We start from the raw sequence: 14,124 nt of genomic DNA, 5'->3' as shown, positions 1-14,124 counted from the left end.
TGTAGAAGAGACAAACAGAAGGGATACCCATGGGGGTCTGTCCCCTCCTGGGAACCCCCAGCTCCATTTCATAGTGGCTACTGCTGCACCAGGAATAAGCAAAGGGCTGTGAGGGGTCAGTGGCATTGCAGCTCAGGATGCTGCTGTGGCTCAGGAATGCCAACCAGCAATAACAGGGCTCTCCGCTTACCTGCTCCATGCCTGTTAGTGCTTGGAAAAAAATGTAAATCCAGGAGGAATCCATCCCCTGGCCTGTTCTGGAGCCTGCAATGCTCAGCCCTGACAGAGAAGAGCATTCCCAAGGCTGCCGGGGACTGCTGCTGCCCTTCCCCTGGGCTGTTCCATCCTCCTCCCTGAGGGCAGAGGACATTTGGGCAATTCCCTGCCTCTCACAGCTCTCTGCCCACACTCCCTCACCCAGGGCAGGTAACCACAAGCTGGACAGCAGTTCCTGCAGTGCCCCAGTCCAGCCCTGTGACAGTCCTGGCCTCAGTTCTGCCTCAGCGGAGCAGCACTCCAAAAAACAAGCTCACATTGCAGAGATGCTTTAGCAGAGTATTTATTCAATGCCAGAGTGAAGAGCAAAACTCAGTACAAACAACCCCTTGGTGCCTCACTCGCTGCTGCACCAAGCCATGGGTGGAGAGTTCACAGTTGGGAGAGGAGAAGGGAAAGGCTGTTCCTTCACTGTGTGACTGCACAGAGCGGGATGTGGAGCCTGTGCGTGCACACACACACACACACAGAGGAAGGAACCCCTTGATTCATGACAGAAAAAACCTGAGTACGGGGGTTTTGGAAGAAGCTGGGGCACAGCAGAATGTGGCTGCCGACCCTCCTGCTGCAGGGACTGCTAAAGCCATCAGTGCCATCATGACAGGAGCTGCCACCTCTGTCAGGTCTATCTGTAACCCCAGGCTGTGCTGGGGGCTCCCAAGGGGGGCCCTGAAACACCTCTCCTTGCCTGGGCTGCAGCTTCTTCCCAGCCCCACTCTCAGGAGTGACAGCAGCTCCTGGGAGCCCTGGCTAGGCCAGGTCAAGATTAGGAGCTTCACTTCAGACTCTGACATTTGGGTACCTGCTATGGGGAGAGAAGCTTCAGGGACAGACAGTGAACACCACTGAGTCCATAATCACTCAAAGTCACCAGCCCCACCAACCTCAGGATCCTGGGGGAGCTGAGCCCGCACCCACAGCGGGTCAGCCCCAGGGACAGGGAGCTTATTCAGCTGTCACTGCAGGCAGGAGGACTCCGTCCCCATCACCTGCAGGTGAATGAATACCTGCAGCACCTGTGGGTGCCTACACCTATTCACAGAGAACTTACCAAGAGAAGCTAAAGTGCCATAACTTGGGTAGCATGGGAGGGAGGTGACAACAAGCCCCACCAGCCATCCTCACGGGTGCCCCAGAATGGGACAGCAGATCCCTCACAATAAATACGTTCATTGATCCATAGCTTACTGAAGTGCTACTCAGCAGAGGAAGACAGAGGCAAAGCCAGCACCATGTTACCACCAGCCCTCCCCGCTCCCGAGTTTCGAAACTGGCAGTATAAACACGCAGTTCCCAACGAGGCATCAACAGGCAGTGGAGGCCAGCCAGGCCCCCAGCCCTGCCTCCCCTCCGTCCTCTCACTGCCCCCCAGTTCCTGCCACCTCCTAGGAAGAGGCACCATGGGGAGGAGGCCCTCAGCATTCCTCAGCAGTCAGATGAGTTGCCCATGGAGGTTTTGGACAAACACACAATAAAACACCTATGTTAAAGTCAGGCAGTGCAGCTGCACCACGGCTACTGCCAAGCGCTCTGCAGCCGGCGGCTCCCGGCAGGGTCAGCCACATCCCAACCTCACAAAGACCCACACTGGACATGCCTCAGTGTCCTCCAAGCCCAGAGCTCACCCAGAGAACTGTGCCCAAGCAGCAGTGCTGGTGAGAAGCTGTGGGGAGCCCACCTTGCAGTGACCAGCTCAGCTGCTGCCTGATGGGCCCAGAATAGGCCCCTCGGCTCTTATGTTCTGTCTTTGAAGCAGATGCTCCAAGGAGGAGGCAATTCCCGCTGCTGGGGCTCCTCCTGGCTCAGCCATGGGATTTGTGTGCCCAGAGCTCATCTCTGTGCAGGGCTCAGGGCTCTGAGAGCTCCGGAGGAGGTGCTGCAGTGAGGAAGCTGCAGGAGCAGGTGTACCTGGGTTCAGCTTTTCTGGTTCATGAGCCAGGAGAACAGCAGTTTCCGGGGCCGGGGCCTCCTGGCCTGCCGGATGCGCACAGCCCGCGGGGACCGCCACACCTTGATGGTGGTGTCATCGCTGGCTGTCAGCAGCAGCTCCTGCTCCACCGGGCTGAATGCCACCGAGTTCACCACGTTGTCATGCTGCAGCTTGGCCAGGCAGATGTTGTAGTGCCGGTCCCAGATGTAGCCGTGTCGATCCTCTGCCCCGCTGTGGCAGAGAGACACCAGTCAGGGCGTCACACTGGTCAGGGCGTCAGCCCGGCAGCCCCAACACTCTGCCACTGCCACTCCCATCCTGCCGTGGGGATGGGGGCAGAGGGTGCTCCAGCCCCCGCCTCCAGAGCTTCACCCTGCGCAGGCAGCTCCCTCCGGAATCCAGGGCCCCCGCAACACCTGCAGGCCCTGAGAAAGGCATTTGCCACCCACCACCAAACACACCACAACCCCAGATTTACCCTTTCCCCAGAGATTTACAGCAGGAGCAGGGCAGACAGCCTTTATCAGCATCCTCCAATTCAGTCCCTCTGCTCTATCCAACTCCATTCCCTGCCCTGCTCCCAACACACAGGAGTGTCCTGCTCACTCCAGCTGTCCTGCAACAATGGCCTCAGGCCCTTGCGGATGCAGGGTCAGGATCCTGCCTACCCACTTGCCACACACCTCGCCACAAAGTCCCTGCTGACATCCAGGAAGATGAAGAAGCACTCCTCGTTGGGTGTGTAGGCCCGGTGCGCACGCAGGGCTCGCTTCACCTCCTTCATCGTCTTCAGGTCGAACACGTGCAGGTCGATCTCCTCGGCGATGGGGGGAGGCTGCATCGGGTCGGAGATGACGCAGTCCCGCGGCCAGGCCCGGCTGTTCACGTACAGGTACCTTGGGGAGGGCAGGGAGGGGTCACCTGCACCACGCCACAGAGCTCACAGAGCCCCTGGCACGACAGGCACTGAGCCTGCAGTCCAGGCTGAAACAGGGGAACAGGCGCTGAAACGCTCCTAGCCATGTTTGGAAAGGACAACCACACCTGGGAGGTGGCTCTAGGGGTCAGGTCATGCCTCTCTAATCCCATTAAACCTATCTTTAAGGATGGATGGGGGTATCTTGTGGGCAAGTACGGGGGGGGATTCTGCCCCTCTGCTCCGCTCAGGTGAGACCCCACCTGCAGTGCTGCCTCCAGCTCTGGGGCCCCCAACAAAGGAAGGGCATGGGGCTGATGGAGCAAGTTCAGAGGAGGCCACGGAGATTCTCTGAGGGCTGGAGCCCCTCTGCTCTGGAGACAGGTTGGGAGAGCTGGGGGTGTTCAGCCTGGAGAAGAGAAGGCTCCAGGGAGACCTCAGAGCTCCTTCCAGTGCCTAAAGGGACTTCAGGAGAGCTGGAGAGGGACTTTGGACAAGGGCCTCAAATGACAGGACAAGGGGGAATGGGCTTCAAACTGCCAGAGAGCAGGGCTAGATGGGATATTGGGAAGAAACTCTTCCCAGAGACTGTGGTGAGGCCCTGGCACAGGTTGCTCAGAGAAGCTGTGGCTGCCCCATTCCGGGAAGTGTCCAAGGGTAGGTTAGATAAGGCTTGGAGCAACCTGGTGTAGTGGAAGGTGTCCCTGCCCATGCCAAAGGGGTGGGGTCTAGATGGTTTTTAAGCTCCCTTCCAACCCAAACTATCCTAGGATTCTACAGACGATCTGCCTCAGGAATAAGACACATTTGTGTGGGCAGGTCCTCCCCACTCACAAGGCCTGACCCTGTCCTGAGCTGGCTCAGAAACACATTCCTGCTGCAACCAGCAGTGATGCTCAGTGGTAACAACACGCCTTCAGCGCCAGGATCAGCAGGCACCTGTTCCATCCACCACAGTCATTTCTTCTCCTGGTCACCCCACAGAGCGCAGGAGCACCTCTTGCCCACCCTGGCAGTGGCTGAAGCCCCCCACGCTTACCGGTGGTCAGGGGACAGGCCCATGCCGATGATGTGCCCATGGATGTCAATGACGTGATCCAGGGAGTCAAAGAACTCATCCGAGCGCCTCTCCTCCCCCAGCACCGGCCCAGCGGTTGTCATCTGATGGGGCAGGATCCTTTTAATCCCTGTGGGACAGAGAGAAGAGGGAGGTGGTTCCACAGGCCACTGCCAGCAGGCAGCAGGGCTGGGGGAGTCCCCAGGCTTCAGGAAGGGACTTCCCTTGGTGCTGCTAAGAAGGGAGAACCAGCTCGCTGGCTGAGGACTGGGACAGGGTTGCTGTCCTGGTCAGGCTCCTTCAGCTCTCCAAGTGGGCTTTGAGTCAGGACTCTACCTGTGAGTGACACACTGGCACATTCAACCCCAGACAGGGAGATGCCCGGCACCTGTGGGTACAGCCACACCTCGCCCCAGCCCAGCTCCAAAGCACAAGGAAGCTGCGCTGGCCCAGGAGACACACTTGTTGCAGAAAGGTTTTTCTCCTAAATGAATCCCCAGGTCAGGCCCATTCCTGCAGTATCTGGCCTGGAGAAGCCCAGCATATGCACTGGCTGGGGCAGAGTTTTCTCCTAATGCTGCCAAGCGCAAGTCAGTCCCAGAAAGCTCCAAGAACAGACGCTTAAACCAAAACTGTGCTCAAGTGCTTTGTAGCTTCTGAACTTCCTGACTAAAGGAGACACATGAGATGGGTCAAGCCCAGTCCCTTTCCAGCTCTGTTTGCCAGAAGTCCCAAACACAAACCATCTCCAACAGCTTCCTGGAGGACCCTTGTGAGCCTCAGCAGCTCCTGGGCACACACAGCCTTCATCCTCAGCAGGTCCAAGAGGAGCTAGAAGATGGCTTGGCCCATCTCATCAGCCCTCTGAGGGAATTGCTGACAATACCCTTGATTTTAGCCCTCTCCTGCAGCACAACAAGACAGGAGTGACACACCACCGTACCTCAAGTCAAAGGCCATTCCCAGCATCCATGTCTCTGAGCCTGGGCAGCCCAGGGCCTTCAGGACAGTACCAGTGTTCTTCCACCCCACTGGCACTGCTCACCAGCATCTTCATCCTCCCTTCCACAGCACCACACTCCCAGTTCCAAACTCAGACACACATGAGTTAGCAGGACAAGCTGCTCAGCTTGCCACCAGCACAAGGAATGGGAGCTCAAGGACCTCGGGCCGGAACAGGGCTGTGTGCCAGCAGCAGCATGGGAGGTGAGCACAGAGCGAGCTCCTTCAGGTCCTGGGGGCACAGAGCAGGCGCACCAGGGCACACAAACCAAGGGCCAAATGACACTGCAGTGACTCATGGCGGGCCAGGAGCCGAGCCAGCGTCCAGCCCTGTGAGCAGCAGCCTGTGCTGCGGGCGCTGGCCACCAGCCAGGGAGTCACAGAGTTCAAAGGTATCAAACAAATCCCTTTGGCCCTGAGAGGCTGAGTGGGAATTCGGGAGCCTGCACAGGAATTCGGGAGCCCAAAGGCTCTGCCTCAGTGTGTGGCAGCCTCGGCTCAGTCCAGGGGATCTGGGTGCAGCCCTAGCTCAGCCCAGGGAGCAGGAGCATGGAGCAGAGCTCACTCAGTCCAAGCCATGTTCCCAACCGAAGTAGGCAAAGACCAAGTGACTCTTCTCCAAGTTGTCTACAGCTCTGTAAACTGCCTTCCCCCACCTCACTGGGTGGTGCTGGTGTGGGACCAAGTCACAGGAAGGTCAAGAGACTCTGCAGCAGGGAAGCAAGACTGGAACTGTGCAAGCAGTGAAAGGAACTAAAACTGTGGTTTCGCAGGAGTCTTGCCTGGGAGCAGCTCTCTCCTTCCCTACATTTCTGGTCCTTTTTACCTCTCTGCCAGCTTTAGGGTCTCTTTGGAAAGCAGCCAGACTACCTGCTCCTGCTCCCCACTGTGCTGATTTTCTGTAAATTCAGGCTCTGCTAGTCCTGGTGCCTCAACAGGAGCACCCCAGATGAGAAAGGGACATCTTAAACCAGGACAAGGTCCCCAGCAATGGCACTGCCTGACGCATGCTGCACCCACAGTCCGTTGTACCCCACTGAGCAAGGAGGCTGCAAGCTGCCTGGCATCACTCATCACAGAAACACTGGCTGGGGCAGTGAATAACCCCCTGTGAAACCCCCCCTAGTCCCAGGGCAGGGGTGCCCAAGTGCCTCACTGAGGCTGAAAGCCCATGTGAGGGTGGTTCCACACTGGGCAGAGGGGAGGCAGGCAAGGGGCAGGGGCAGGCAGGGCACTGACACCCAGAACTGGGGGCACTGCACAAGCAACATGCACATGAACTCCACGCTGCTCAGACCAGTCTTCCCTTGATGCCCTCTCCATCCCCACACGAAAACAGGACCAAGGTCCCTCCACACACCTCTCCCAGGGCAAGCGCCACTCTCCCCCTGCACCAGCTAGTGGCTGGTGTCCTTAAACCACAAGCTCCTTCTTGATCTTCTGCTCAGCCCTCAACATGACTTTGGCCACGTGTCATCCTGACAGCAACAAAACAACCCTCAGGCAAGTGCTTGTGAGGTGGAACCCCCTTCAGAACCTTGAGCAAACTGCAGCTCATGCCTCACAAACAGGCAGCAGAGAGACCAGGTCTTTTCCGGACCCAAATCCAGGGCCCAGCTGCAGCCCATGCCCCCAGGCTGGCCAACTGCCCCAGGCTCAGCCCCAGCCTTACCTATTTGGTGTGGAGAGTAGGTGAGGCATCCTGTGGTGAAGATTAAGTACTTAGTCTTGCTACTGCTGTCCGTGGGGAGCAGGTTTGGCTCAGGCGGTTTAGTTCTGTTACGCACAAACAGCTCGGCCACCTTTGTCTCCAGCTCTGTGTCAGTCATGGCAGGCCTCATGTGGCCCCCCATGATATCATCAAAGAACTGCTGCAGCCCGTCCTCTGCCGGCACACCCCCGGCATCCGGCAATTCCTGTACGGCTGGCTCTGGAGGCTGCTTGGGCTTGGCCTCTTCTTCCTCGCTGTCACTGCCAAGATCAAAGACTGGGCAGGTGGAGGAAGCAGCGAGCTGCTCCTCGTAGTCCAGGAGCAGGTCCGGGGAATCATATCGGCTGCAGTCAGCCACCATCACGGTCCGGATGGTGCTGGCGTTCAGGTTCTGGATTTTGAACAGTCTCTTCACTACATTCACGTTCTCAGACTCGATGCCCTACAGGCAGAGGGGAGAAGTGAACAGGAACCACCCCACATCACTCCCACAGTTCAAACCAAGACCTGAGCCAGAGCAGGGACACCAGCCACCACCGACCCTTTCACACTGCATGTGGAGCACTGGCACAAGAACTGGTTCGAGGCTTGCCAGCTCTGCTGAGCTCCTTCCTCTCCTGGATGGAGACATATTGAGGCAAAACATTCCTGCAGGCAGGCAACAGTGGAGCTGGGAAGCACAGAGGCTGGGCAGCCCTGCTGCCATCCCAGCCTGAGGTCATCAGCTGGTGCTAACCGGTGCTTTACAGTGCAGGGCCAGGAGTTGGACTCAATCCTTGTGGGTCCCTAACAACTCAGGATACTCTACATTCTATAATCTACAAGGATTTCAGGACAAGGCCTCTGCAAAAGGCATGAAGTAGGATCCCTCTGGCTCACAGCAGCAGTGGCACAGGACCCCCGTGCTCCTGGAGTATGCCTGTAGCCCGCAGCAGGACGCAGCAGGTCCCTCCCTGCCTCACTGCTCCCAGCCTGCATCTGCACTCCCACACCCCCATCAGGGGCAAGGACCTTCTTGGCCTCTCAGGGATGGAAGGGCTAATGCTGTATGGTCAGTGCAGCATGGAGATGTGGCTGTGGGAAGAGTCTCTGCTACCAGAAGATTTCACGTGGGGTCAGCACCACGTTAAAAACACAAAAAATGGGGACATGCAGCTGTGACACTGAGATAGAGGGCAAACACGGAAGAGAAACACGACTGCCAAGTGCCAGGGAATAAACAAGCAGTCTAAGGCCAGCACACATGGTTCTCCAGGTCTCACCATGGCATTAGAGACAGTACCTGGCCTGAGAAACCTCAGCAAGACCAGGCAGGGCTGAGATCAGCTCAGGCTGCTCCAGCTCCCAGGAAAAATACCCTGAGCAACCAAGCGGGAGAAAGGCCATTGTTAGGACACATGCCAGGCTACAGCCATCCCAGGCCAAGCTTCAGACTACCAAGGACCTTAGCAGCCCTGCTGTTAGGCAATGCATGCTCTGGGGCACTGCAGTCAAGTCCTCAGCCTAATTAATGGGGCAAGAGTTAATGGGATCTGAGGGCAGAGTCAGAATATTACAGTGGATACCATGACACCAAGCGTGGAGAAGCCTCATGCAAGGGTTGCCTTGAGCTCAGGATCCTGAGGACAAGTCAGAGGAGACAAACAGGGATGACAGGAGGATTGGGCCATCCTTCCCTGCAGCTTTTCCTCCCCCAGGAGCCAGCAGGAAGCTGCACTGCCTGTGGAGCTGGAAGGAAGGCAGCTCACCTGGAAAGCATTGTTCAGCCACAGCACCGAGCAGGAGGTTATGCGCCCAATCCGATGCAGATTGCCTGAGATCAAGTTGGTTTCATTCAGCCAGCAGCCAAACACATCATAGGGTTTATTCCTCACCCTGGAAAGTAGTGTGAAGTTCTCTGGAAGAGAGGGGAAACACGAGTGTGAGGCGATGACTCCCAGCAAGGGCCCTGGAGAAACAGGGCCTGTCTACAGGACAGGTCTCTGCAGGACAAGCACTGAGGCAGCACTGCTAACCTCCATCCAGCTTCAAGCCACTGCTAAGGAGACACATTATTTCTCTTTTCTAGAGAGATGTGTGATGAGACCTTGACAAGGGAAATCAAAACAACAGGGCAGCCTGACAGAGCCAGAGCAGAGAGCAGTCCAACCTCCCAGCCTTTCCCCGAGCGGGGCCCAGGGGACAAGAATGAGTTAAACACACACGGAATTTCACTCCTACTCCCAGTGCTCAGGGCCTTTCCCAGCAAGGCAGCTGTGCACTCCTGATTCCTGGCACAGTGGGACTGTGGCACAGAGATGGTGAGAGAAAATTCAGTGGGGATTAGCCACATGCACAGGGCTGCAGCAGAAGAGGTGAAAGAGGCTCAGGTGACAGCCCCTCAGAAAGCCATGTGAGACTTAAGGGTGGAACTAGAACTCCAAAAAGATGGCCTGAGGGCTGTATCCAGCACCTCTGCTCTGCTCTGGAGACAGGCTGAAAGAGCTGGTGGTGTTCAGCCTGGAGAAGAGAAGACTCCAGGCAGACCTTAGAACCCCTTCCAGTGCCTAAAAAAGCTCTGAGAGAGCTGGGGAGGGACTTTGGACAAGGGTCTGGAGGGACTGGCCAAGGGGGAATGGTTTCACACTGACAGAGGGCAGATGGGATATTGGGAAGGAATTCTTCCCTGTGAGGGTGGTGAGGCCCTGGCACAGGTTGTCCAGAGAAGCTGTGGCTGCCCCATCCCTAGAAGTGTTCAAAGCCAGGTTGGAAAAGTCTTGGAGCAACCTGGGATAGCGGAATGTGTCCCTGCCCATGGCAGGGGGTGGAACGAGATGAACTTTAAGGTCCCTTCCAACCCAAACTGTTCTGGGGTTCTATGGTTCTATGCCTAGCACCACATGAGACAGAAATAGGAGCTTCAAGACAACAAGTAAGGTGGATAACCCTTGCCAGACTGTCACGTAGGACAGAAGTTAAGTGAGGGTAAATACAAGCCACACTGCCTTGAGGTGCTGTCGTGGTGACCGAGCAGAGTTAAGGCTGTCTGTAAGGCTTCCCCTCCAAAACTGTGATTGGAACCCTTTAGTTCAGGTGTTGGGTGTCAGGACAAGCTGAGGTGAAGGCCACTGCACACCCTAAGAAGAAGGGAAGCCCAGCACCCAGCACTCACCCCTCCTGGGAGCCCTTGTGAAGGCAGCACTTACCCATGCTGATCACAGCGATCTCCCCTGAGGAGGAGTTGTGAGGCCCCACAAAGACACCAGATACCAGCAGAAGGGAGTCATCAGAGTTGAACTGGGAGAACTGGGTGTAGCTCCAGTTGTATGGTCTCATGTTGGAGCTGTGCTGCAGCGAGATGTCCAGCTCATTGCTCCAGACCTACAGAGAAATGGACAAACAGGCAGGAAACTGCTGAGAAGCCTGAGAGTGGTTCCACTTTATCTGTTCTGCCAGCACTCACCAGGACATGAAAAACAAACAATATCACAAACCCCATTTAACTGCCTCCCAGTCCCCATATTCCTGTTAGAACTCCCCATTTCCCTGACAGAAAATTTGGAGGGGCTAAATGGAGAACTGTTGCTCCATTGGTCAGAGAGGGTGTTCAGGTACTAAATGTTGCTGTCACAGCTGGGTTTCCAACGTGTTCAGAGAGATTTCTCCCAGGACAACCACTTATGCAAGACATCTATTGCAGTGGATCATTATCTCCCCACTCCTTGTCAGACCCAGGTCACAACAGGGCACTGATTTGCACCTAGAAAGCACCAGGCAGGCACTTTGGCTACCTCCACACAAATGGGCTGGAGCTGGAATCCACAGCCCTCAAGGCTACATTTGCAAGAGTCATTAGTTCTGTGGCTTTGAGAACAGCTCAGCATCTGCAGGAGCCAGCCTGAGTCCAGGGACATCTGGTCAAACCTCTCCTCTCCACAACCTTCCCAAAGGCTGCTCTCAGGGCTAAGTCCCACTGAAACCACATCTGGAAGGGCTGGGCAGGGCACCTGCCACTTTACCTTGACTGTGCAGTCTTTGGAGCAGGATGCAAACAGGCAGCCAGAGTGCGAGAAGCTGAGGTGCAAAACCTGGTCACTGTGCTCCTTCAGGGCCTGCACCTCCACGCAAGGGATGGTGTCGTAGAGCCTCTGGAACTCATCATACCAGGAGACAGCAGCTGCAACACAGAGCAGGGACACGGGACAGGAGTGTGAGCGGAGGGAAGCACAGAGCTGGGCTAAACACGGCATCAGTCTTTAATAAACCAATCCTAGCTCCTGTGAGCAATGCCAGGAGCTCTGCTGGGGCACCAACGCATGGCTGCAGCTGAGTTACCAGCACTCACCATTTTCCTCAGTAGCTTCCCTAACACCCCACAAAAAAAAAGCCTTTCTGCCAGTACCCACACAGCTCCACATCACACCTTCCAAACCAGCACAGACTCTGCTGAAACAGCCAGGGGAGAGCTGCTGGCTGTCAGACCAAAACCTTGCCCAGGATAAAACAGTCCTCCGAAGGGAGACATGCTCCAGCACAATCAAACCAACCAGGAAGGGAAGCTGCTCCTCACCATACCCAGCTCCGCATTGATTATCTCTGTCTTGTCTAATGCAGAATTAAGACAGTTCTAGAAAGGGTCTGGGACCAGAAAAAAAAAAAAACATCTCCATGAGATAAGAGACTTGAAAGAACGAGAGAGAAGAATGGGAGCTGGACAGAGCGTGCCAGGAGAGGAGGAGCCCTGCAGCAGCACAGCCTGGGGTACACTCACAGCAGTCCCACTGACAACCAGCGAAGAGACAAATAAAGAAGATTTTTAACGAAGGGCCCAGCCAGGCAGCCTACAAACTTCTTGCAGCAGCAAATCCCAAAGAAGCAAAGAGGATTAGGCATGTATATGGATAAGGGCCAACTTTCCTACTGACACTGAACAGGACTGAAGGATTTTTTGGAACGTGCTGCAGCCCGGGAGGCACCTGGTCCTAGAGGAGGGGACCAGCTGATACCAGCACATGCCACTGCTGCCCGCAGCCTGGGCACTTCAGGCTCCTCTGAACCTCCTGGGCCCAGCCCATGTGGCTGGGAAACAGCCTGGACAGGCCCCACCTGGCCAAGCAACCCCAACCTTTCCTCTTACAGACCCACTGGATACCATTCCCCCAACCGTGGAGCTGCCCAGTGCAAGCAAGCTGACAGAGGTATTCACCAAACTCCCTTCCCAGGCCTGCCAGCTGTCCCTGTCCTGCTGCCTCATGGAGGGTGCCTACAGCTCCAGCAGCCAGGGAGGTGCCTGAATATGTTACTGAGCTACACCAACTGCTCCATCCTAATTAGTGCTCAACAACAGGGTTGGCAGCTGACTAACCAGCTCTAGGAGGCTGGGAGGGAACAAGGCTGGTCAAAGAGTCTCAGATAAACCCTAAAGAGAATGTCCTAAGCCCCACAGAACTCCCAAGGTCTGCAGGAGTGAAGTCATGCAGCCTGAGTCATCCCATCCACATCCCACCTCTCCCTAGAGCCCTTCTGCTCTGGTGTTCCTGGTGCAGGGAGATGGGCTCCTGCTGCTTGATCCCTGGCATTTCTTCCTGTATTTCCTGGCATTTCTTCTGTAGCCACTGCAACTCCCGATCCAGGACCCAATTCCCTCAGCCACTGCTGGGAGCCCCCTGCAGCATACTGGGAACAGGCTGCTTGGGCTCTGAAAGAAACTGCCCTCGGCAGCGGGGGTTCCTGCTGGCAGGTCCCCAAGGCCTGTCCCAGCGTGTGACAGTGCAGCCACCCTTCCAGACTGCACCGACTGCTTCCAGCACTGGATGCTCAGAGGGAGCAGAGCTGTGACAACATGACTGCCACCCTGGAGCCCTCTGACAGCTTGGACAGGGATGGCCGTGTGGGGCTCCCTCAGTTCCTGCTGTGAGCCCAGATCGAGCCCCACCTGCCCTGGCACAGTGGGGCAGCTGCTGCCTCAGCATGTGCCCTCAGTGCCATCACAGGGCCACACGGCCCTCTGCACAGCCCTGGGCAGCCAGTGTTGCTGTGGCAGTGCCCAGTCCAGCTGGGGGCTGCAAGGTCCTGGTGAGGCCAAGCCAGCAGTGGTTCCACACAGGCCAGCTGGGATGTAGCAATGTGTGGTGACCCACTATTGCTCCCGGGATCTCTCTGGGCTGCAGCCACTGAGAGCAGCTGCCTAGAGAGCCCAGACACCTCCTTTCTGTGAAAGGGAAGGAAAGGGAAGCATTTTCAGCCCTTTGACCCCATTTCTGAAGGGTCTGGGCAGCCCCAGAGCCCCTCCCGTGCACAGCCCAGCTCGGAGCACAGTGGCAGAGCTGAGGGGACGGTTCGGGGGGCTCCACCGCCCCACCACGGGCGGGGGAGTGCAGTGTCCCTCCCGGCTCAAGGCAGGTGCCCCCCGCTCACCCGGGTGCCGCGGCACGTCCCGGGACACGCGGTAGTAGCGGTAGAACAGCTCCTTCCACAGGAACTCGTCGCGGGCCACGGCGCGCCACTGCTGGCACACGAGCCCCACCGAGAGCACGTCGGCGTGGTCCAGGTACAGGAAGATCTCGAACAGGACGGTGTCCGGCAGCCGGGGCCCGCCCGCGGCCATCGTGTCATTCTGCCGCCGCGCTGGGGCCGAGCGGGGCGCGGGGTCAGGGGACGGGGACCGCAGAGGCCCTCGGCCCGCCCGTGCCGTGCCCGGTATTCCCTGTTCCCGGTATCCCGTTCCCCCCGTGCCGTTCCCGCTGTGTCCCCGTTCCCGGTATTCCCGTTCCCCCCGTGCCGTTCCCGCTGTGTCCCCGTTCCCGGTATCCCCGGTCCCCCTGTGCCGTTCCCGCTGTCCCCGTTCCCCCCTGTTCTCGGTATTCCCGTTCCCCCCGTGCCGTTCCCGCTGTGTCCCCGTTCCCGGTATTCCCCGTGTTCCCGGGCCGTTCCCGGTATTCCCCGTGTTCCCGGGCCGTTCCCGGTATTCCCCGTGTTCCCGGGCCGTTCCCGCTGTCCCCGTTCCCCCCCGTTCCCGGTATTCCCGGTGTTCCCAGTACCCCCGGGCCGTTCCCGCTGTCCCCGCCCCTCCGTTCCCAGTATTCCCCGTGTTCCCGGTCCCCCTCCGCACCTCGGCAGCTCCACTGCCCCCGCCCCGTCCCCCAACTTCCGGCCGCCGCTCCGGGCGCGCCCCCGCCCGCCAATCAGGGCGCCGCGTCCCGCCGCAGCCCCGACAGATCGAGCACAGAGCTCCCCGCCGTGCGCCAGATGTA

At 57.7% G+C, this 14,124-nt stretch overlaps 1 protein-coding gene across 2 annotated transcripts; it reads right to left on the bottom strand.

Moving 5' to 3' along the window:
• Window positions 1–543: 543 nt before the first annotated feature.
• On the bottom strand, window positions 544–14,017 carry FBXW5 (F-box and WD repeat domain containing 5). Of its 2 annotated transcripts, XM_027720414.2 has the most exons (9): window positions 13,983–14,017; window positions 13,289–13,498; window positions 10,891–11,048; window positions 10,078–10,252; window positions 8,641–8,789; window positions 6,854–7,334; window positions 4,162–4,309; window positions 2,890–3,102; window positions 544–2,437 (listed from the first exon to the last, which is right to left on the bottom strand). In XM_027720414.2, the coding sequence occupies exons 2-9, from the start codon at window positions 13,476–13,478 to the stop codon at window positions 2,191–2,193; spliced, it is 1,761 nt and encodes a 586-aa protein (XP_027576215.1). In that variant the 5' UTR covers window positions 13,479–13,498; window positions 13,983–14,017; the 3' UTR covers window positions 544–2,190. The 2 variants fall into 2 exon arrangements, with proteins under 2 accessions (XP_027576215.1, XP_027576213.1); XM_027720412.2 differs by lacking the exon at window positions 13,983–14,017 and having other exon boundaries at window positions 13,289–13,595.
• Window positions 14,018–14,124: the final 107 nt, after the last annotated feature.

Source organism: Pipra filicauda, unplaced genomic scaffold, assembly GCF_003945595.2.
Source record: "Pipra filicauda isolate LSUMZ 115617 unplaced genomic scaffold, ASM394559v2 scaffold500_size419342_pilon, whole genome shotgun sequence".
Taxonomy (NCBI): Eukaryota; Metazoa; Chordata; class Aves; order Passeriformes; family Pipridae; genus Pipra; species Pipra filicauda.
The sequence above is the reverse complement of the archived record's forward strand: the minus strand, read 5'-3'. Positions and strand labels throughout refer to the sequence as shown.